Below are 25,624 nucleotides of genomic sequence, written 5' to 3' on the forward strand. Positions count from 1 at the left end.
GACTGCCAGGGACTACCATCCACCACTGTCCCCCTGTGCTTCCCTCCTGTATGGATGCAAGATCAGGACCCTGGTCAACAGGCCTTGCTGGTAGAGAATGGTTGTGGTTCGAGGGCCCGACCCCCGCGATGTGAAATGAACACACAAGGACACGTGATATAAGGTTAATGGGCAAGAAAAGGCCACAACTTTATTGATTACAGCAGTGAGAAGGTATTGGCTTAGGCATTGGATTTCTAAACAAGGGGGGTTTATTCACCAGTAGGTGGAGCCTGTTGATGCTAATACAACTAAAGGCTCACCCCCTGATGTCACCGAGGGTCGTGCCATGGCCTCCCGCCAAGTAGGCATCGGACAGAATACACGACCGCCAGATTCCTTTAACGGAATACCCAAAAATTGAAGGCATAGGCGATGGCCACACCTAGCTCTTCGACACACCACAACACAATTCCAATGCCTAACCTACCCACCAATACCACAAAAGTTGTGACGATTGCTACGAGGTAGGCGAAAAAACCAAAAAGCCTAATGCCAAATGGAAAAATTCCTACCAGGCCCCCCGGACAACCAGGGCGACCAACCTAAGGTCCATAGCAAGGCCAATGAACTAAGACCCTGAACTAAAAGGGGGAGTGGAGGGTGGGTGACTCGCGATGAGATGACGAAGGTGAATGAGGCAGAGGAGGGGCTGGTGCCACAGCAAAAGGCTGCTGTAAACGCCCCCTCGGAGGCACCTGATTGGGTGCCTGCCATGGGGGGGCGTGGGCACCAGCCAGGTGGGCGGAAGAAGCAGGGGGCTCACGCCCCCCTGCGAGAGGCGGAGCTCGGGCTCCCGCCCACAACCACTCCCCTCTCTTCCAGGGAGGAGAGTCTCTGTGAGACAAGCCTGTAGCCAGACAAGACATACTACTGCTCTTCCCTGCAGTGGGGCCTGACAAGACACAGCTGTAGACAGTGAGGCTTCAGGGTTCCTTATAGTTGTGGAGGAAGAGAGGGCTTGACAGGAGATCCAGGAAAGTCAAAGCCAGGAAGGAGGTGGTGATGGAAAGAAGCTGGATGGTCTGGCAGGTCACAGGGCAAGGCCTCAGGTAACACCTCCCTGGTGCCTCCCCAAGGAACTGCCAGGATGTGCTCAGTGTGGACATTAGAGTGTGATACAACACCCTGTCACAAATAAGCAACTGTGAATTGAACATAGCTGTTTGTGCAAAAGAAGAGAAGGGCAGTGGCACAGGGGAGCCCAGCAAGCATTTGCAGCCTTTTATTGCTAACTCTTTTTATAGCATTTGAAATTCTCCTTAAAACACAGTGCGCTTGTCTTACAATTCGTTCTTATAAGGCTACACTTACTTCCATTTTACAGGTGGGGAAGCAGATCTTGAAAGACCATAATGCAGTGCTTTTTCTGGGGAAGACGCAGGGGCACGCATACCCCTAAACATTTTGTGAATCTAAGTTTAGCCTCATTGAGGGGCAGTATTTCAGTATGAGTAGGAAAATGAGAGTACCCCTAAACATTTTTTTTGGGGGGGGGACTTCCATAATGTATGTATTTGTATATATGTGAACCCATCTTATCAAGCCTGCCTTAGTCACTGAGCTATGTTGGCTCTTCGAAGAAAATCACTATTAAAATGGCATGAAGGACAGCATATTTAAGTAAGTCCCATTGAATTCCATGGGATTCAAATACACATGCTTATTTGGTAATTAGAACAAGTCATTCACTCATCAGTTTGAAGAGAGCCCTACAGGAGTTCAATAGACCTCCTGTTGTGGCCAACTTTGTTTTGCAGGTTTGGGTAGGTGTGGGGGTGGAGTAGTTCAAAACACATGGAGGTGTGAGTTAGGTTTAGCTTGGTGAGTCAAAAAACTGCGCTGGCCCACTTTAGATACACTTCATATTTGCAAATATATTTTTTAAAATCCTAAGGGTGGGACTGACTTACCAATGAGATACATGCCGATCCAATCCCCAGCATCCACTTCTTCTTTTATATCCCAGTAAATCACGAGGTCCTGCGAATGTCCTATGGAGTAATAGGAGCTGCTGACCATGAGTGTAGACCGGCTATCTGAGGTGACCAAGTCTGTGTCACTGGTAGAGCGCGGAATAGTGACTGCCTCGTGGGGACCATTCCCAATGTCCATGTTGTGGAACTGGTCTGGGTTGTAGCTGTACCTCAGAGGTTCTTTGCACCGGCGCCGATTCTGTGCGTTCCTAGATGGCGATGCCATGGCAGCCAGGCCAAGGAACCTGTTCTGATACAGATTCTGTCAAAAGGAAAGAGGGGAGTCACTGACAAGCACAATCCATTTTTTGTTGAATCCAATATATCATCATTTTAGAAAATAAAAATGAGGAGGTGACCAAACCTCCATGCATGACTGCAACATAGCAGAAACCACCTCACAAAATGCAGCTTACATCCTTAATTTTGCTTACATCCTTAATACACACTGCAGATAGCTACTTTACATAATTGGTAACCATTTGTCATTAGCTGGTTATATTTAAGACTGTTACTTATATTGCCCATCTCTTTTGAATCTGAATTAATGAAACACAGGATTTTCATCAGCAAAATAACATTCCATTTAATTTTTTTATTTGGCCCATAACCAGCCTTTGGCAGCTAAACTGGTGTCTTAGTCTGTCTCCTATTGCAGTCATCTTTCCTTTTATTGCCTGGCCCAACTGCACCATCTGTTTCTGCAAAGTGATGCAGAGTCACCTTCATATAAATTACTGGTGTTTGCCAGCTGAGCTCTTTTCCTGGGCTTGGTATTCCTAGGCTGCAGTTATATTGATGGTAAAAAAAATTGTGCTCCATATTAATACTGTGCCAGAGGTAAGCGTATCAGCTGAATCCTTATTGTGCTCAAATGCTGAGCTACAGTACCTTGCCACAGTTGGCTCTACACCATCTGCTCCTATGTAGCAGCCACGAAGCACCATCACAGATGGGAGGGAGGGAAACAGAATGGGTGCCAGGGCAACAAGGCTTGAAGACTCCTTTGCAAAGAGGGTGCCTGGAATTACTTTGTATTGCAGCTGCTCTCCACAGCAAGCTGCTTATGTGCAGCAGGCACCCCATATTTCAAGGCCATGTGGCTTGTTTTCACACCACAGCAAAAGATTCCAGTTAGTGGCACAGCAGTAATGTGAAGGAAACTAAATGATGGCAGAGCAACTGCATAGCAGCACTTGGGGACAAACACTGCACACAAACAAACTGCTCAGTAGTCTCCAGGAGAATGCAGTTTCATGTGGCCTCCACATTTTGTCAACAAGTCAATCAATGAAACTCAAAACAAACAGATTCACTCCATCCCTCCTTTTCCATGGTTCCTCTCATTTCATGATTGTTGTTGGCTCAGTAGTGACCAGTGTGATGGGACAGTGCATCAGATCTGCCCTCCCAATGCCACCATCATTACAGCTTACCTGGGCAGTGCTGGGGCAGGGACATGGTCAGAGCTGCATGGACACACTGGCAGAGCTACCCGCTGGTGCACCACACAGCTCACTACTGCCCTGAGCCATCCCAGTACTGCCCAGGTAAGCTGTAGCAGAACCAATGTTTGGAGGGTAACTCCATTGCTATTGCACACCATACTGGCCACTACTGAGCTGGGCAGATGCCAATTTAAGTTTACAATAGGCCACACATCTGTGACTGTCCCATAGTGCTCAGGGCTTATTAACACACTCTTCTTCCCTGTTTGAGTCTTTAACCCTTATCCCAAGGTCCCTGTGTGTGTGTCCTCTTTGTAGGTCTCATGCCCAGGCAGCAACTGGACCATTGTGTTGCACAGTCTCTCCTTCTCTTTGCATGTTGCATGTGAGCAGCATAAGGGGACAGGCTCATAGAATGGGGAACTATGGCATCATTTTGTGCGTTGTGTGTTGTAACATAAGGAGATGTGCTGCATGTGTGTTCCCACTGCTGTGAGTTCTGTGGTTCCCTCTCACTGTGGGCAGTATCACTGGCACAGTCTTTCACTGGTGGGCTTTGAATGTTTCTATGGATATGTGGGGTGTCTGCCATTTTACTGCCATTTTGGGACTTCCTGAACCGTATATTTCCCCTCCCACAAGGCAAAGAATGTATAGGATAGCATGCACTGTTCTGCTAGCATAGTGATAGCATATCTCTCCCATAACCTCACTGTGTAATTGGTGCCCAGGCTCACCCTGCCCAATGCTGCAGAAATTGTTGCACATAATTAGAATGCTGGGCTTGGGCTACACTTGAAAATGTGGTATAAAATACTAAATCTTATTGTTTATCAGGAAAATAAATATTTAAATATGATCATGCTTTGACACATAGAGGACATGCTAATGCCTCAATACATTTTTGTAGATCTTTCTTAAAAAGAGTTCAATCCGGTGTGTCCCACTTTAAAGTAAATTGTAACCCAACTATCAAACCCAGCCAATATCCAATCTATTTGTGGAAGTTAAGTGATGATGCCCATAACGAAACTTTGTACGTATTTTTCAATTAGAGCACAGCATAGCACAAGAGACAAAAAGAAAAAGTATTTCTCAGTTGAACAGGAAAGACTGAACCCAATGTGCTTTGACTATACGCGATTTTGGCTTTAGGCACAATCCGCGGAATATAACCCTCATGTAAGTTTCAGGCCTACTGTATATGTTCATGTCTTGGGGAGTGGGAGGAAATTGTCACACCTGTCCCAGTCTATATGAGAAGAGCTGCATAAGTGTCCCCTAGTCGTTCCGCCAGGTACATAAATCAAGAAGTGCTGAGAGAATGCATATATAAACTCAACATTTCTGAGCTCATTAACAGAAAATGCCAGTTGCTTTTAAACATAGGTCCAGGACAGGTCCAGTTTCACTATGTTCTTTCCACTGAGCAAATTATTAGATCCGGAATAGTAAAACCTGTTGAAAAGATCAAATATTTGGTATTCCAGGTTGTCACAAGTGAGATCGGGGAGCTGGAATCACTCGCTCTGAGCAACCCAGCTGTAGCAAGCGGAAAGGGGAAAGAACGCAGGCATTGCCTTCCATTGAGAGGCCTTGGGGGCCTGCAGCGTGGTTTGCCTGCTCCCCTGACCTCTTACAGTTCCTTGGGGGACTGCTTGTTATCGGAGGTTGAGCAGCACCGCTGGACGCCATTGCTACCTTGTGACAGGAACCAACCCTTAGCGGCAACTTTCCCAATCTTCAAACAAGCAATATATTTGGATTTTAAAATTGTATATTGATTTTGGCAATATTTCTGAATGAAAAAGGGAGTCCATTCTATAGAATGAACAACTTTTTCTTATAAGTTAACATTCAGTAGCCCCACCCACATCCACCTGGAGAATACGCACAGTAGAATTATTGTGGTAGATGCTTTTAACTCTCACCTGAGTTTCAAAGCATTACAATAAACTACAGGATTAATTTTTTTGCAGTTGAAGTGGAAATTCCCGGCTGAGACATAATTAAGAGAGTAGTTTCTCTCTTCATAGCAGCAGAAGTATTACAGTGCAATCCTACACACAAACACTAATGTGACTTCAGTAAGACTTACTCTCAGGCAAATATGTACAGGATTCCAGAACTTAATCTTGCTACAGGATAAATTTGTAGAAAGCTTTGAAAAAGTACCCATTCAAAATAAACATAGTAGTAAGGTAAGCAAAACTTTTTTCACAAGCATGCAACAAATTTCATTCCAAAGTATGAGAGCTCCATTGCCAGGCTCATTGTTCTACATACAGTGGTGCCTCGCAAGACGAAATTAATTCGTTCTGCCAGTTTTTTCGTCTTGCGAAGCACCACTGTGTATTGACGGTTTCCCATAGGGATGCATTGGTGGTTTTTTAAAAAAGGCGCAAGACGTTTCGTCTTGCGAAGCAAGCCCATAGGGAAATCGGTCTTGCGAAGCAACTCAGAAAACGAAAAACTCTTTCGTCTTGCGAGTTTTTCGTCTTCCGAGGCATTCGTCTTGCGAGGTACCACTGTATATGCATCTTCCAGGTACCTTGAAGTGGTTTACCAAGGAGTGTGGCATCATTGCAAATGCAGGAAAGAGTGTGTTTGCCTCTATGTCATTGGCAAGTCTTCCAGCTCTCCTGCTTGTATATTTCCATTCTACATTGTTAAGGCGTCTTCTTTATTTAATCAAGGATAAGGATGGCACAGCTTGTGTTTCACTGTATCAAATGCAGCTCAACAGCTATATACTGAGGATTGCCAGGTACTTGACAGTCTCCCCTGTAAAAGAATTTTTGCAATTCCTGACAAGCAAAAGAAATATTAAAGCTCTTGTGGGCTTTTGGTTTGGTGGGTCACAGGCTGTTTAGTCTGCAGAATCTAGAATACGACTGAGTAGGTTTACTTCTGCCCAAAGATGTCAAATGCTTGGTGTCTGTGTCATGGACTGGCCACCTGAACTATAAAGAATTGGTTTTCAAACTATGTGCCAGGGAATCTTGTGGGTTCCTTGATTTCTTATCAGGGTTTGCTCAATGAGAAAATCAGTGATAGAGAACATGCTTCCCACTGTCACTCATCTTCTCCTTCAATGCACACCTGCAAGTTAGATGTGTTCTTGGCCTCACTCTGCAACTGTGAACCCCTACAACAGACCCCAAACATAAAATAAGAAGGTGCTGGGATTCTGTGGCAGGTATGCAGAGGTTCCTGGAAGTTGAGTAAATGCAGAAAGGGTTCCCTGAAGGCATAAAGTTTGAAAATAAGCAAAATAGAAAATATATAGGATGAAGCAAATTCCACCAGTCCGTAGCTTTTAATTAGCCCAAAGTGACAAGCTTCTCCGTTTTCATAAACTGGGAAAACAAGCTTATTATGGGTGGTGTCAGTGTAGCAGAATCTTAATTGTAATTCCTCTGACACTTCAAAGTTGATTCTGAAACTCTAAATTCTCTTCCCGACAACCTCCTTGATCAAGAACAAAGCACAAGTGATGGGTGTTGCACATTCCAAATCTGCAAGCCCTGCAGTGTGAATAGAGATGTTATAAGCATGCAAGATATGCACAGGCATCGTTTATTATTTATAATGCTCTAAATCTGAAGGGAAAAAGTCGGCACAGATATCAAAAGCTACATTAATAATTTTAATCAAAACCCTACAGACGAAGAGCGTATCCCTGGAAGCTGAAGAATTGCGTGGGTGTACATGAGAGCAGAAACTGACCTATTTGGCTCATCATCATCTGTGTAGTATTGCTTCTACCCACTATTGCCCTTCTTTCTTTCATTCCTACAAATACATCAAGTGTAATGGGGGGAGGGCAGAGATCAGTCTATAAAGTGTATCCTTATTCCATGCAGGTGATCAAAAATAGGCCTGCTTCCACTCAACACTGTCTTACTATCTAAGCTGCAAGCCTCCTTCCTCTAGCTATAGATATTCTCCTCAGGATGGATGTTAAACTCAAATTTGAACCAATTCTCCCTCAGATAAGCCCTATCCTAATCCCTATCTCCCATCTCAGGTATCTCTCCCTCTCCAAAAACTCCCTTGGAAACGGCTCCCGCCCAAAGCGCTACTCCAGCTGTCATGGTAGCCAATCAGAGAGAGGCTCTAGCCCTCTGGTGGAATTCTGAAGCACTGCATCACCAGACTCTGGTCTGGCTCTGCTGTCCATCACAGAAGCCTCCTCAACAAACACTCTTCACAGATTCATATGTATAAATTTGGGTAAACAAAAAGCTTTACAAAGCCTTGAGAGCCAAAGTACTCAGTTCCCTAAAGCACTGAAAACACGCAAGCAGGAGTGTTGGCCATCGTCCCAATATTAGTACAATTAGCAAGGTTTTGCTAAGCCACATAATGTATCATTTATAAAATTATCCATACAATGCCAATATAATAAACAAACAAAATAATAAATTTTGCAGCTGCCAGAGCCTTGTAACTTTTCAACAGAGATTAGGCAGAGGGAGAGGATATCATTTAATATTCTCATCTTCATAGCATTCTCATATATATTGTAACCAAAACATGTTATGACACCATCTCCCCTGTTTGTGGGCAAAACCTTGAGTGTCACATGTTTATATTTCATTCGTTATTTTTTTAATCATAAATAATAGTAATTCATAATAATGTCTATTAAAATGCAGTACCTCTTAGTCTATTACTTTCCAAACTGCGTAGGAGGCCACACTAGTCTGCTGCAAGTGAACTAGTTTGATACTCTGAGAAACAGATAGATATATTTTAATAGTTAGGCTTCTGAGACCCCAGCCCTCCATCCATTGTGGCCGTTGCTCAGTCTGTGTCTTTCTGTGTTCCAATCGTGCCTCCCTCCATTTAGCCTTTACTTGGGAGTAGGTAACTCTACTGTGTTCTTGCACTGGGTGTGAGTAAATGATAGTCACTTTTAATGATACAGAATTATGCATTCCAGAAGAAGCTACCTGTTCTGTATTTTAAAAAAATCTCTGCCTCTCTGGTCACAAAACATTCCCTATGCAGAGGCAGGTTATTCTGACACAAACTCCAAAACTCAAACTCAAGCTACCAAGCAAAGTATTTGTTCATTTTATAGTCGGATCACAGACACACCTGGCATCTCACTTTTGATTTTTCCACATTTGAATGCTATAGAAAATGTAACCAGGAATTGCTCAAATAGCAGAAATCCTAATAAATACAACAATGTATCTTGGGATTCTGTAGAATAACAAGCCTATGGAATTTGCACATGTTAAGGGTACAATCACTGTTCTATAATCCTTTGAGATAATAACATTCTCATTAATTCTTCTAGCAGTCTTTGCAATATAAATCAAGATAAGTTCATTTGATAATCAACTGTATTTTTCTCATGCCATTTAAAGCCAATTCTTTTAATTAATGTCAGATTAGATACTTGTATTAAACTGTGATTCATTAACTGTGATTCTGCAAATGGTCTGTACTCATACTGACTTTACCAAAGGCTGCCTTTACACGTGACCCATTATTTGCCTTGACCCCAACAGAGGCAAATTCACATCCTTAGCTACTATGAAGCTTCCTGGCTTCTTGGCTGAATATATTCACAGAGATGCATGAAGCAGAAACAAGTTTATACTTTACTTCCCCTGGAACCCTAGAGACAGGCTAAGGAAAACTTCAATCTGATCATATGGCATCACAGGATAAAAAGATAGCATAGGAGAGCATTCTGTTGTAATTCCTCACCCAAAGGCAAAAAACACTTTACAGTGGAACCTCAGGTTACATACCGTCCTCCTTATGAATGCTTTGGGTAACGTCCTCCACTAACCTGGAAGCAGATGCCCCTAGTTGTGAAGTTTGCCCTGGGATGCAAGCGGAAGTCACACACCAGTGGTGCGGCAGCAGCAGGAGGCGCCATTAGCGAAAGCGCGCCTCATGTTAAGAACGGTTTCGACTTAAGAACGGACCTTTGGAAAAATTAAGTTTGTAACCGGAGGTACCACGGTACTCAGCTATATAGCTGCAAATAAAACGTTTTAAGTGTGTTTTAAGTGCAATATACAATGTGACACTAGATGGCATTAGTGAGCCTTATAGAAAATTCAATGTATTTTTAAAGATGGTTTTTAAAAAAGCATTTTCAGAACGGTTTTTATATGTGTGTAGATTCCGCCTTAGAGATCACACTCACAGATATGAAGAAGAGAAGCTGCTTTTTCCCTTCCAAAGCCATTAACCCCCCTCCCAATTATTAGGTGAAATTAACTGCTAACAAGAGAGGTGGGGACCCATTTAAGTTTCCCTCTGCAGATATACTGAACATGGAGAAGAGGAGCATGACTGCACCCACTGGTGCTACCCCCAACCTTTGTGGGTTGAGTGGAAAGAGCCTCCTCATGTATGCTGTGGTTTGTGTATAGAGGTACCCTTTCTACCATTCACTGAATGCACTGCGATCTGGATGAGGCCAGCAAGCACGATCCCATTCTGGGCAGTGTAGGAAATGGAAGTTACAGCATCCGAGGCTGAGGCAAAGCCAGCACTGACAGCCAATATTCTAGTGCAAATTACTATTTGCACTAGAAACACATTTAGTTGGTTAAGATAATTTGTTAAAATGGGGACTTCCTGTTTCCTGCAGAGGGAAATGGCTGCCTCCCATGTGATCAGACCCCCAGTCGTGCCAGAAATTCAGAGTTAATATGAGGGTAATTAGCTCTGCCAACCCCCTTAGGGTGGGGGGCTGCCTCACCCGCAGATCGTCCGTTATCTGTCGCTCGCAACAAGATGCGAGGACAGAGGACACTGGGTGCCAAGCCTGGCACGGAGCCAACTGGGAACTCTCTGAAAGCCGTTCCTTCATGCAGGGGATACCTGTTTGCTAAAATAAAAAGATCTGGACAATAAACAGGTGTGTTTTGGAAAGAAGGAGACAAAAAAGATCAGCTAAATGAAGCAGTCGCTGGATGCTAAGATTTTGAAAATGACTCCTATTGTGTTTTCATTAATGTGAGGTGAGCGGCTATTTCTTTTCTTCTGTACATCTATAGATGTATACATCTACATTAACATTAAATGGAATACAGGCGAAGTCTCAATTGTAATTTGTTATTTGGCCGTGCAACCCTTGTTTGAAGTTGTAATTGGACTTGTTAATTGGACTTGGCAAAAGACAAAATGGCGCTCATTAGCTGTGGCGTAGAAGAAAAATCTCCTCCTTCTGGAGGAGTGGGAAACATCTTTTTTTGGACTATAATATAATATGGGAAAATATTTCACAAAAAATAGTGCATCCGATTCCACAGAATATTGTTATAAAAGGTGAAAATGAAGGCAAAGCTGAGGTTTAGCACGCCCCTGCCCCAGGCCCAGGGAGGGGGCAGGTGCCATTACTGGGAAAAGCTGATAAATCACCAAATGATTTCTGAAAGCATAAGTGAAATATATTGTATTCTATCTTATCCTTTTGATTTTCTACAAAGTGCTTTGGAATAACAACTCGAGAGCCTACGGCGTCATTAATCTTCAAATGAAGTAGATTTGGACAACAGCCCAGAGTTGCGGGGAGACAGCATGGAGAATTCTTTCTGATGGACAATAACGTGAATTAAACTGTGCAGGCGAATGGACATGCGGACTTATTTAAAACTATAAGAGTTATGTACCGGTGACTGAAGAGATTTTGAGAAGTTAACTTCAGAAGTTGGAAACTGGAGTAACAATAGAGAAGAAAGCAGGAAAAAAATGTGTGAGATAATTGCTCTGGACATCCAGAACATGGGAAGTCCTTCCCTGAAATTTTAATTTGGAATGTAATTTGGCTTTATATGTTTGTATTGCGATTTGATTTGATTGAATTTATCATTAATTGGGATGTTTTTAATTGAAAATTAATAAACATTATTTACAAGAGAGAGAGATATAATTTGTTAAAATGGAAGAGGGCAGACTTTAGCTAAAAGCAGGGCTGGCTTCCCCGTGAGGTGGGGTGAGGAAGCCATCTCCAGGGTTATAGAAGTGAGATCTCATGGAGTGCCTTTCAGCAATATCTCATGAGATCTTGTCAGAGCCCACTATCACCACTGGACCTAATGGTCAGGGGTCCTAATGGTCAGGGGTCCCTTTACCTTTAAGGTTTCACCTCAGGTGATGAAGCAGGATGGGCCACCACTGGCTAAAAGGTCAATTTTAAAGTATACTGAATCATCTAGCAGGATTAATTTGGAATCATTTTTATTCAGTATTTTCCACTAGTGGCTTTGGAAAAAAAGTCAGTTTATGTTAATAAATACTGCAGGATCCATCAGGTGGAAAATCATTTCTAAGATGAGGAATCACCAAATTTTACAGGAATAACTGAATCACCTCACAAAATGGAACATCGGTTTCCTAGAACAGAGCAGATACTTCTGACTCATAAATTCCCAGTTTTTCTGGGAAATATGTCCTATAATACGCCTTCTCCAGATTATAGTTATTGACACTAGGCTAAGCCAAAATGTGAGGGTTCTCCTTGTAAACATTTTACCTCTTGTGAAAAACCTTTGTCTTTCAACTATTTAGGGAGAGCATTGTGAGAAGCATTGCCACCCAAACCTCTCTGCTGCCCCACCCTCCTGGCCCCTCACGCCAGTTTGCAACTGCTGTGGACAGGCAAAAGGGCAGGTTTTGCAAAACCAAAAGTTGGAACATGATAGTAACAGACCAGCTGAGATTGCTGCTGGACAATGACCAGTATGGTAATGCAGTGGCGTAGCGTGGGTTGTCAGCACCCGGGGCAAGGCAAGTAATTTGCGTCCCCCCCCCCCCGCTGCACTGTCCCTCCCCCAGACAGTCCCTCGCTCTCTCTCCGCACCGCACCGCACGCCTGGCACCCTCCCCTCCACAGTGGGCGGCGACCCGGCGGCTTGGATCGGATTCTCACAGCCAGCACTGCAGTGAGAGAGAGTGAGTGAGCCAGGTAGGGGCAGAGAGCTGCGAGTGCGAGCGCCCCCCCCAGATGTTGCGCCCGGTGCGGCCGGCCCCCCCTGCACCCCCCACGCTACGCCACTGTGGTTATGGCAACTGGGTGCTAAACACTTCCTCTGTCTGTTGACTTTCCTCTCCAGTATCCGCTGCCCAAGACTGTTTGCCCCTCACCCCAGGGGAGCTCATGAGCAAGCGGGGGGGGGGGCGAGTATTGTTGTTATTAAACAGCATCTTTTAACAGATATTGGTTAGAGAGATTACAGCCTCCCAGTGTTTTAAAAGCTTCACTGACTACCAATTTGCTACCAGCCACAATTCAAATGCTGCTTCTGGCTTTCAAAGCCCTGATGGAGTGGAAGGACTTCCTGCTTCAATATGCAAATGATAACCCTTACAGAGGTTTCCTACTAATACCCTCCAGTAGTGTGATTTTGCAGAACACAGCCTTCTTGATTGTGGCTCCTCATCTTTGGAACTCTCCGCCCTTGGGATTGTCAGGCAACTACATCCACAGACAAATGTAAGGTTCTACACATAGGCAAGAAGAACCAGCTGCTCAAATATAAGATGAGCAGCTGCTTTTCCCTCCTGCAAAAAACACCAAGGGCACCAAGCCAAGGGGGCACAAAACTGAGAAGATCCAAATTTTGGCCTTGCATAGGATGCCACATTACAAAAGATTACCAAAGTCCGCCCATGGGATGGGGCACACTTGGCTTGCCATGACTACATGTGAAAAGGATCTAGGGGTTTTAGTACACTACAAGCTTAACATGAGTCAGCAGTGCGATGGAGCTGCACAAAAGCCCATGCTATTCTAGGCTGCATCAACAGAAGCATAGTGTCCCACTCTATTCTGCCTCGGCCAGACCACACCTGGGCTGGATCTACAGATATATAAAAAAAACTGTGAAAATGCTATAAAAGAAATGCTATAAAACATATATATGCAATTTGCCTTTGCGCTCTACAGCGCCACCCTGTGTCACATTTTTATAACACGCATAACATTATAATTGCAGCTGTGTAGCTGAGTGCCCAGTGTACTGTGTCTAGTTGTGGGCACCACAGTTTAAGGATATTGACAAGCTGGACTGTGTGCAGAGGAGGGCAACCAAGGTGATTAAGGGTCTGAACACCAATCCTTATGAGGAATGGTTGAAGGATTTGGGTATGTTTTTAGCCTGGTAAAGAGGAGATTGAGAGGGGATACGACAGCCATCTTCAGATATCTAAAGAGCTGTCACATGGAAGAAGGAGTAAGCTTGTTTTCTCCTGCTCTGGAGGACAGAACTTGAACCAATGGCTTCAAGTTACAAGAAAGGAGATTCCAACTAAACATACGGAAGAACTTTCTGATATTAAGAGCTGTTCAACTCTTGGAATGGACTCCCTCAAAAGGTGGTCGACATACATTTTTAAGCAGAAGTTAGACGATTAACTGTAATGTATGTTTTAGTTGAGGTTCCTGCATTGCAGGGGCTTGCAGTAGATGACCCTCAGGATCCCTTCCAACGCTACCATTCTATGGTTCTATGATTCTAAGACATTTTAAATTTTCTCAAGCTTTTAATTGTATTTTATTTAATTTACTTTTGCTGGCTATCAATTGAATGTGTTACTGTATTTTATTGCTTTATAAGCACCTGTGATTTTAATGACTTTTGTGTTTAAAAATTCCATTAGCCACTTTGAAACCCTTAGACTGAGAGATAGGATTACAAATGAAATAAGGCACAGGCAGGTGAAAGATTCACCCCCTTTGGTCCATTACTTCTCTGATGCAAACTGCACCATTCACTCCACCACTTTATGGTTGTTTGGAGTAAGCTCGCATTTGAAGACAGAGGTTTGCTAGCATCATACATAGTTCTATCCCAAGTTCTCCTTTGGAATTCTTTAAAGCTAACAGGTGCAAGCTGGGTTGGTACAAGAGTGTCTTTGATTCGTGAAGCAAGACAAATGTCATATGGGTTCTACTCTAATGCAGAGGAAGGAGAAAATGCCCCCCCCCCAAAAAAAATTCAAAACTTTTCAGAGAAGGCAGCAGAGATGCCTCAAGGCGCACAGGTCATGGCCAGTCCACACACCTTCCCCACAGGATGTGTGATAGCGCAAGGCTATGAGGAGGGCGGAGCCAAGGGAGGGGCAAGGTGAGCGGATCCTTCTCACCCTGGGTGCACCAGCTGTGTCTTATGGCTCATAGGCTGCAGTATTCAAATTAGCTCACTTGTTCTCCTGAGCAGGGAAAAGGGAGGAAAGTGGCTCTTGTACAGCATAACAATCCCAGTACTTTCCTTGATCGTCACAGTGCTTTCTGAGCTGATGTGGATAATCTTGATGGGTGGTAACCCAATTTACATCAGACAGTTCAGTGAGAAAGAACGTCTTCTTTCAGCAGCCGTGTTCCATTGTGATAAAGGAGATGTTTCCCTTTATGCTTGATAAATAGCAACACTTTTGCTTTTTGCGCTGCCAGTAAAAGATTTATGATGTCCTTAGCTATTCGTTTACTCACTTTAAATGCTTGCATTAGGGTTTTCCTAAATTATATGCTAAGGAGCTACACTGTTAAACTTCTAACTGGCTTTATAAACAGAAGGCTTATTGTCTGCATGTTAAGATCTGGATGGGCACTATGAATCAAGGCACCCAAGTACACACAGTAAAACTTGTGTATTTAACCACATTCCCCCCTGACCTTGAACTAGGCACATGTGAAAGGACTCTGCAGTGCGTGGCTCCTCCCTACCCATTCTGCCCAGCCACTGCCATTGACCTGCTAATGGAACATAGGCAGCTGTTTTATACTGAGTCAGACCATTGCTTCACTTAGCATTGTCTGCACTGACTTGCAGCAACTCTCCAGGCTAGTTTCAGGGAGGGGACATTCCCAGTCCTGCCTAGATATACTGAGGATTGGACCTTCTGCAAGCACAGCAGAAACTGAGCTAGTGTGAACGTCTGAGGCATGTAGGGTTCTACTTGCGCATGTAGACCTCTCCTTGCACTGGCTTCCATGGATTCCGGGGGGAGAGCTGGATGTCACTGGAGGCAAGTCCAGATTGTTGTTATGTATTTGGTCTTTGTTTAATTTGCTTCGGGGGAAATACAACTTAGGACATCCATTTCTCTTCTCTTCCCCAATGCCTCAGCTGTGTCTGCCTCATCTCAAACTCTATGAACGGTAATTATCTGAAGATGCCAAGAATTCATTGCTCAAGGCCCCCACCCCATCCCAGAAATAAAATCTCTTAGGGCTCAGTGTGTGAGAGACGCGGTAGCTAAAGTCACTTGAAACTGGTATGAATTGGTAGCGTCGACTGAAGGCAGTTCAGTAAACCACTATCAAATTTGAACCTTCTTCTCTTGGGGGATGCCCTTGGGGTTTCCCCATTTGGTGCCTCCCACCACTCCTCTGCATCCAGCCAGTCCATGACACAATTTCTTGTCTATTCTATCTGCAAGGCAGGCTAATATATTATAGCCAGCTAATGCAGTAGTTTCACAACCAGAAGCAAGTTCCACTGATTTTAGAGGCATTTACTTCCAGCTGTTATTAGCTGGAAAGGGACGCGGGTGGTGCTGGAAGGCATGGCTAAGCTGCGGAAGGTGTACTGTTCTCTGAGCCCATGGCTACCTTTGAACATGTAGGAAAGGTGGCCCTGATCTATTAGAATGCGCACATCAAAATTGCAAGGATACGAGAGGTTTTGAGGAGAGATAAGGAAATAGCTGGGGAGTATTTGGAGTTCTTTGGAGATGGGCAGCTCTTCCAAGGAAAGAGGGGCAGCTGGAAGTAGTTTGTGGGTAAGCAGGACTAGGGTTGGCATTTGTCCTCTTTTTCCAGGACACATTCTCTTTTTCATGGGTGTGTAAAAATGAGAGTCATCATAGAGATCCAGAGTTAAAAATAGAAGTTGGCAAATGTGTCCTCTTTTTTGTTCTTCAAAATATGGCAAAACTAGGAGCAGATGGCTGTATCAGGTAAAATGGAGGTATTGATGTGTTAGTAAGGGGTAGGTAAGAAATGTTGGAGGTGGAAAGCAGATGAGAACACCAGTTGTAGTGACTGAGATGGCACTCTAGGATGGAAGAGATCACTACTGAGTGGTGACCAAGGAGGAGGATGACTCAACATTGATTACCAATGAACATCACAAGGTTGTGGGAGACCCAAGGAAGCTGCTAGGTTGGCATCTTGTAAGCATGAGCCACGAGGTCAGGAACCCATGTTGGGCACTACCAAGTCATTAGGTAGATGTGTGCCTGCTTAGTGCACATGATGCCTGCACTACTGATGGTAAGAATTTAGAGTACCCTCAGGTCAATTTGCAAGAGTAGCAACCTTTTACTTCCCAGCACACATATTGGCCACTGCTGGAAAATGAAGGAGGAGGGTTTGCCCTTAAACTGGGGCACCTTTTACACCTATATAGTTTTTTCATTTCTATGTACTTTCAAAAGACCAAACAGACATCCTTTCATTTTAGCAAAGATGAGAACAGTGCAAAATTTAGGAAACATATAAATACAATAATCGTAAAATGATTTCATGCATTTCTTCAACAATTTGCAGCACTGTTTTCCTCCCTCAGACAATTAGCTGTAAACATTTTCTCAACAACAGAAATAACTTTCGAGGGTTTTTTTAAAGCCCATATGAAATTAAAGAACATAACAGGAATTTCATATGTACAAAACACATGCAGCACCTGGAAATCTCTGTATTAGTAGGCAATGAAATTGTTCTATGATTCAGCAACAAAGTAGAATGGAGTAAGAAGCAAATCCCAAAATACTTTATTTATTTATTTCAGAGACAGAAATAGCACCAGGGAAAACACTGCCACATGTTCTGATTTTGTACAAACACATAGTAATTTAGAAGGACTAAGCTCAGCAAAACTGTGTATATAGGAACAAGAATCTACTGCATGCTCAGCATCTTTAAGATCCTCAAATATGTACTACTGAGGTGCTTTATATACTTCAGGTTTCATATGTCGTGCACATGATGATGGCTGATTTATGCGCTGTAATGACTTTGAATCAAGTCAAGGTTAACGATTCTATGAATTAGAGAAACGCCACATGCATGAGTGGCAGGTGCACTATCTGTGTTTGGCTCACTATGAATATGCTCAGCTGCAATGCTCAAGCTGCACACTGCTCCTTGTTTAATAAGTGCCATAGGTAGATTTCAAAAATAGGATTTATGGGAAGACACTGAAAAAAGGACATGCATGCAGTTAAGTTAAGTAGACTTTTGAGGATGCCATTTCAAAAGGCACACTTTTTAGGCTTCCGTATAAAGCAGTGGTGAGGAACCACAAGCCTGAGGGTCAAATCAAGCAGCCACCACCCCCTAGCCTACCTATAGGACTCTTCCCAGGCATCACCCCCTGACCAGTTTTGCTCTGCACCCTCCTCAAGGGGCTTTGCCTGGCTGGAACGTACCCTCGAATAATGCCATTTACTTGCCTCTATGGAGGGTGAAGGTGGGCAGGCAGGGTAGAAGCCTGTGATCTTTGTGCAAATGGAGTGTAACCTGTTAGCACTGCTCTACCCTCTTTTGATCTTTCGGTGTAAGGGCTACCCAAAAAGCCAATTTAAAATTGGTTAATTGGGCTGCCCTTAGAAAAAATTGCACAGGGATTTTTATATGATGTTTCGCACACTCTCCCATACACATGCATGCACTGATGCAGTTTTAATAATTTATGTATGTAGGGCATGTCATCCCAGAACGCCCCACCCCCAATTTAGTGGGAGTAGTATTTTAAATAAGAAGGCGAGAGGCTGTGCATATCTGCACCAGTTATATCACTTCCCTAATGTAGGAGTGCTCTGTGTTCGTGGGGGAAGCACTCACAAACAGCTTAGATATTGGAGGCACATGAATGCTCAGCTTGTACACAATACTAAGCCAAGCCATGCCTTAGCATGGCTGCTCCCACAGAGGAGACTATGGCTTCTTTGCTCCTCCCACAGTCCTTCTGGTGCTGTGTTACTGTGAGCTAAGCCACTGGGTCATTGTCTGCTGTGGGAATAAATGCCTCAGCGAGCAGGAAATGCATGTCAAATTCACCACACTTTTGAGTTTGTGGCTGGCTTCAAGCTGCTATTTAAGTGGTAACCCCCTGCTATAAATTAGGCTTCCTTAACCAGATACATGTCTTACCTAGAAGCCTATTACTGCAAGGTCTTTTCCATGTCCCTTAGATGTTAAAAATGAGTCAAGGACAGAACAAAACCAAAGTTCAACAGGAGTCATTGGGAAACTGCACGGGAACAGACAAAAACCAGGAGAGGGTTCAGTTTGGCCCCTAGGCCCACAGTTCCCCACTCTTGCTTAAGCAGACCCACACTATCTGAATTGGGCAAACCTTTGAACAGTGTTTACCTAGGGCACCTGCAACCAGCCCTGGGCTATGGCACATTCCATTGTGACTGGTTGTGGATTTATAATGGAATGACATGGATGGCTTTTATAATCAGAAAAACACACTGACCTTAACACTACACAGGTGGAGCAGCATAATGACTCCTCAATTGTAAGTGCATCAATTCCTGGGGAAAAGTTCAATGAGGTTAACTCAGTATGTATTCCAAAGTGACATATTAATACAGAGACATATATTTATGAAAACAGAACATTGTGTTTTGCCCCAAAATATACCTCCTCCATTCCAATGTGTATTCATTTATGTTTGGGGTGTTTTATGTTGCCTTTTATCATTTTCCTGTTAACATATTGCTGTAGACTTGGATGCTAAGCCAATAAAACTTGCACTGTTAAAAACAACAGAAAAGCTTTGAAATAACTTGAAAACATATTGGAAAATGCAGTTAAAAGTTATTCATTTGGTCTAAGAAAATCTTATAACTAAATCAACATTGTTGTAACAATGACTGAACTGAAAGTACCACCAGAAAAGCCTTTTCATTTAAATCTATATTCTTAAAGATTTGCCGCTTGATGGATGGTGCAGTCCATTAAACACTAAAAATTAGATGTTTCTAAGCTTTGATGAAGCAAATGGGATTTAGACCTCCCTCCCCCCACCCCGCCAGGATTGTACAGTAAACTGCTATTCATAAGGCGGCTCAGTGATGGAAACTATCTGCTACAAGGCAATAAAAGGGGAGAGGAATGCTTATCAGCAATTATCAGGAGAAGGTTGTGGAGGCAAGGCCACCGCAGTCAGCAGTGTGCAAAACTGCACAGTTGTTGAGCAAGGAAAGCTGGACTCCCCCCCCCCTCAAAATTAAGGCAGACTCTGCTCACCTAAGGTCTCAGGTGTATGTTGAAGCCCCACAGAACTTTGGATCTTAGCCATTGTGATGCAGCACACTACAGTAAAATCCATGGAGCTCATTTCAGTACTTTATATTTTGGAGTGGGATGCTACATTCACAAACAACAACAGTTCTTTACTTTAAATAACTAAATTCCATTTAAGTCTGAGGGTTTTACATCCAAATAAGTGTGCTGAGAATTGGAGTAGCAGTGTAACGTGCGAACTTAAATTTAACCTCTCAGACTAAAGGAATTCAATGCAAGTCTTCACCTGCTGATAGTAACTGGTGGGGGTGGGGTGAGGCATTCAAATACAGGGGGTTGATCCCTATGGTATACGGTAGTTTGCTCGGGTTTACTCACAGCAGACCCATTGAAATTAATGAGCTTAGTTTAGTCATGTTCATGAACTGCAAGGGGTCTCTTCTGAGTAAAACATAGTTGATTATCACCCTGTGTATGCACACTTTAGAAAACTCTTATTTATGAAGCACCAATTACAGTATTTGAACAAAAATAATAAGTACAACTTTCAAGAGATTAACATAAATTAGTGATGACCACCTTCACCTTGATATATTGTAACCCACACCAACTAAATAGGTCTAAATAGGTCTGATTTGTTGCAATTATTTATTTTCTTACTCAAGAAACAGAAGCAGAATTACAGGAAACTTTATTCACAATGGATGGATATTAACCCCTTAGGATGCAGTCCTATACTCAAGATCTGCTGGCTGAGAATTCAACAGACGCCCCACTATACTGATGGGAAAGAAGATAAATTGCCACCATGCTTCCCCCCCCCCCCCCGCAACTTCCTTCCATTGTCCTCCTGGACCTTCCCAGTCAATATCAGGATGTATTCTGCTTGGGTATATGAGCCAGAGCATGAGAGGAACCTTTGTGTGTGCAATTATACTGACTATCCATTTGCAATGCACGAAGGGTACTTGGAAAGGGAGGGAATCCTGTGTGGAATTGAACCAGCAACTTCCTGAGCGGGGGCATCACAGCCTGAGCCTGTGTCTGTACCCGCTTTGCAACACAGCCTGTGTCTGTACCCGCTTCGCAGACTGCAAGGCTGAGCTCCCTTGTTTCTTGCTTGTGCCTTTCTTCCATTGGAGGGAGGGTGGGATGGAGGCAAAAAATAAAAAATAAAATCTGTTGGGGAGGATTTGAACCAGAAAACTCCTGAGAGTGTCTGTCACTGCTTTAGCAGAAAGTGCCACAGAAGCACCTTCACGGTCCCTGCAGCAGCTGACTGGTTCTCTGTGTTTCTTGCACATTGGGGGCATGGCAATGTGATGACCAACCTCTTTGCTTTGCCTGCATGAGGTGGCCCCATATAAGTGCTAGCAGAGGCTTATTTAGAGCAGGGCAACCATGTCCCCTACACTGGGCACTGAGCCAACGTAGGCGTTGAAGGGTGTCGCAGCTATGACATGGTGCACATGCAGCACGGAGGGTGAGAAGCAGGGGCGGCGGCGCTGAATTTGGGCTTTGCACATGGCACTGCTGAAATATGAAAGGCCAAAACCCACCCCTGGTGTGAGCAGCATGAGAGGTTAGTGCTGGCATGGCCTTAATTGGGAAGGTTGGTAGAGTTCCAGGGGTGCTGTGGGTGCAACTGCCATTTTCATAAACTCTTTTGGAATGTTCTGGTTCTGGTTCTGTGCTTGTTTGTTTGTTTGTTTGTTTGTTTAGTATACCTCCCTTCATCCACAGTTCCCAGGGTGGTTCACAACACAAAAGCACAAAGGACCACGAAATACATAATAAAAACAAAAGCAAACCAATAACACACTCATCCGCAACACATTTAAAAGCATACTGGATGCTTTCATATTTCTCTCCCAGGCTGAGCATGTATTTAATATGATGGCCTGTCAGCATCTCAGCAGCATGTCCCTGGTCCAGGCTTATTGCGGATATAGGATTTCTCTAGCTATTTTGTTTCAGTCTGTGAAAATTCCTCCAAATATCAGGATGCGATCCAATATTCATTTTCCCCTTTAAGTGTTAAACAATGAATCTGATTATGTATGAATGCTAGTATCATTAAAATGATTCAGTATGGTTCAAAGTGTCTTAGCATGCCCAGTGGACTGAAGCTGGGCATTATCATATCATAAAATTAAAACAGTGATATCTAAACATAAAGGAGTGGAGGGAAAACCTGGCTTGAAATGTTCTGCTACATTCTGCTATATACTGTAAATAATTCCATTTAGGTAAATTCAGTAGATTCTCTCTCTCTCTCTCTCTCTCTCTCACACACACACACACACACACACACACACAGTTCCCCTTGCCCAAACTTCTAAATGCTAGGAAAACTTAAAGACCAGTGAAGAGAAGATTAAAGAATACCATTTATCCTAAAATAGGTGCAACACCCAGACAATGTGTGAGCTGCATTCCAACAACATCTGTAGGACCACAAATTGGTCAGCACTGTCTTTGAAAGATAGACTTCTGCAGCATAATTTCACTACCAATTCAGCTCATTGTGGATTTCTGTGTCTAAGCCTCACTGTGAACCTTAGTCTGCATTTAAGCTCTGGGCCTACCTGTGATTGCATGTTGCAGGTCTATCTATGTGCTCTTATCATAAACCCTAACTGCTATGCTGAAAAAGGGACTTTCTATGGAATCTTTAATCAAGTCAAGTAACCTTTATTGGCATCACATAAGAACATTCAGAATACATTCAGAATAGATAGGCCAGTGCAATCTTGACGCCACCCCAACGGCACAGTCACCCGCCAAAGGGCAGAAGAGGCAAGCAATCCGCCTCATCTTTGTCGGTTTCCAGCAAGGGCAGGATCCTGTAGCTTACTTCGGCAACAAAAAATCAAATAGAGGAACTTAGCTACTGTCCTGGTGAGCTCCTGGTCTCTTCCCTGTAATAAGAAGCGCATAACCTCCGTCTCTGGTTTCCATGTTGGAATACATAGATGGTCTTGAAACTGTCATACATTTTACATTTAAGGGCCATGTGAGCTAGAGTTTCCACCAGGTGGGCATCGCATGGGCAGATTCTATTTCTTTCTGCCAAACCCGCAAACCTACCCCAAAGGGGGTTAGAAGCATTAGAATTGAACCTAGCCAGCGAAAAGGTTCTTCTTTCTCGCGGATTGAACAAAACTTGTAAATAATTAAGAATAAATTCCTGCGCCCAAGAGAGTCGAAAATAAAGGGGGAACATGTTTTTCCCGCAGCTGAGATTAGTTCCTGGCGATCTGTGTCCCACAGCCTAGTTTTTAACATGTTCTTGGCGACTGGGAAAGCCACAGCGCCCAGGAGATCCTCTGAAAGCCCAAGTTGCCATTTCTTTGTTATCCCATCTTTAATAAAATCTTTACTAAAACTAGGACAGAAATAAAACTATGGGATGTGTGAATGACTTATGATGACAAGGCAGAAGAGAGTATAAGAAAACAAAGGTGAGGACTGAGGAGAGATGCAAAGTCTGAGAGGATGGAGAGATGAGGGAGAATGAAGTAGAGCAGAAGCAGAATAAGGGATAGGGATGTAACAAGTACAGGGAGGAAAGTGGTTCAGGAGAGCGGGAGTGAAAACTGTTGCAGGAATTGTTGGGTACAGCAAGACAGAGGACCGCAAGGGTTAGCCATGACACCAAAAGAGCAAAAACTGTTGGGGGCCTTCTCTATGTCACAAGACCCTCCTCCTCCTCTTATGCATAGAATATTACCAGGTATATAATGCTTACAAGTTACAGGTTCTAGACTTCCAGGTAAAGATGACACACAGACATTGTACATTTTACTCTCTCCACTAATTTTTTTTTGAACCAAATGTATTTCCCAATATTCAGTCACACAGGAGTGTGTGACCAAGACACAGAACCACAAAAGAAGCTAAAGAGGCTAAAGAGGCAGGGCTACTCAAATGAATGCATCCTTGATTTTCAATGGCTGGGGTCATCAAGAGCTGGTAGCCCCTTAATGCTAAAAATGCATACCAGTTTACATTTTTCCATGTAATTAACTGGTTCTCACTGAAGTCAAACCTGCTCTGTACCTATGTCACTGGATGGATCAGACCTATGTAACTATCTTAATTATCTTACAACACAAAATTTCTTGCAGTAAACAAGTCCTACCTGAAGCCACCATAATGTGGGGCATCACCTAAGAAATGCATCAAAAGCATTTTCTCAACGACGAAGTCCAGTGCAGGAAGATCTGCTTTTGTCCACGAGGCATTTTCTGGAGTGTATGTGCTCTCTGCTTGTAACACACTATAGCCTAGGCCAGGGGAAAGCAGACAACAGAGCTCTGGGCTCAGAACCTTTTAATTCCAAGCGCATGTTTTCTGTACCTGTCTCTGGCTGGTGGGTCACAGGGTTCTAGGAAAAACAAAAAAGACCCTGCAAACCTCACATCGGCCCAGCACTGCCCTAGGTTAGGTCCTTCTGTGCATTGATCCAAACGTACAGGAGACAGAACTGGACCAGGAGGACTTTGTTTCCTTCTAATTTTGTGTTCTAATCAATTGATTAACACCCTTGAAAATCTGGGAGAAACCCTTGAGGATTTTTGCGGTCCTGTGAGTACTTAACAAAAATATTTGTAACACATACGGAAACCAAATGTTTAACTAAGATAGGCTATTAATAAATACAATGCAATGTAGTCATAATTATATGCTAATATAAGCAGCTCACTGCAAGTCGTAAGCAAGAGAACAGATGAATTTTCTGAATTAAATTCACAGTGTTAAATGCACCTATGTGACAGAAAAACCAACTAGTGATTGTAAAGATGGGCAATTTGGAAAGTTCTAGTCTTTGGGCAACTGATTCAGGATGTCAACTGATGCTGAGAGTAATAAAAAACAATCACAATATTTGAAGCTGAAAAAGAATCTGACTTGACAAAGCTTTTCTCCTTTAAACAAGCCTACCATTAAGGCCCAAAGTCACATATTAGAAATGGCTTTGTACTAGGATCTAGGGGGCATCTATATCCCACACCATCATTGTATAGGAGGACTGCAGCTTAAATGCTTCCCTGCTGCATCACTCAAGGACTTGTGTAGGCCAATTAAAGCTGTGCCATTCACAAACAATGTTTCCACTCTCCCTAAAGAAATGCTTTGCCATTTTGTGAACCATTATTTTTTAAAAATAGTTATTTTAACATCTCTCATATTTTTTCATTTCAAAGTATAGATTCACTCCCCCCCCCCCATTGATCTAAAGCAGTGATGGCCAAACCTGGCCCTCCAGCTGTTTTGGGACTACAATTCCCATCATCCCTGAACATTGGTCCTCCTGTTAGCTAGGGATGGTGGGAGTTGTAGTCCCAAAACAGCTGGAGGGCTAAGTTTGGCCATCAATGATCTAAAGGCACATGAGACTATCACCCTGCTCAGAGCTAAGCAGGTTTCAGTCTGTTCAGCACTTGGGGACCAAGTGACCTGATGGCTGAATAAAGATGCAGTCATATAGAACACTGTGTTTAAGTTCAAACCAATCAAAACACCTGCAAGGGAAACAACTACAGTGGTACCTTGGGTTAAGAACATAATTCGTTCCGGAGGTCCGTTCTTAACCTGAAACTGTTCTTAACCTGAGGTACCACTTTAGCTAATGGGGCCTCCCGCTGCCACTGCACCGCCGCTGCCCGATTTCTGTTCTTATCTTGAAGCAAAGTTCTTAACCCAAGGTACTATTTCTGGGTTAGCGGAGTCTGTAACCTGAAGCGTCAGTAACCTGAAGCGTCTGAAACCTGAGGTACCACTGTATTGGTGTAGGAACATACAATGAAACTGCAGCCACTAGGGAAACCAAAACCCTACCAGTTAGAAATGCAGTACAGTGGTACCTCGGGATGCGAACGGGATCCGTTCCGGAGACCCGTTCGCATCCTAAATGC

The 25,624-nt window shown here is 43.4% G+C and overlaps 1 protein-coding gene across 1 annotated transcript in view; it reads right to left on the minus strand.

The window, feature by feature from the left end:
* HECW1 (HECT, C2 and WW domain containing E3 ubiquitin protein ligase 1) overlaps nucleotides 1–25,624 on the minus strand; it is a 188,722-nt gene that overhangs the window by 119,618 nt on the left and 43,480 nt on the right. The window contains 1 exon segment of the mRNA XM_083407000.1: nucleotides 1,953–2,277. Within this exon segment, the coding sequence (XP_083263126.1) occupies nucleotides 1,953–2,277 (325 nt within the window).

Source organism: Podarcis tiliguerta (assembly GCF_965153285.1).
Source record: "Podarcis tiliguerta genome assembly, chromosome: 12".
NCBI lineage: Eukaryota > Metazoa > Chordata > Lepidosauria > Squamata > Lacertidae > Podarcis > Podarcis tiliguerta.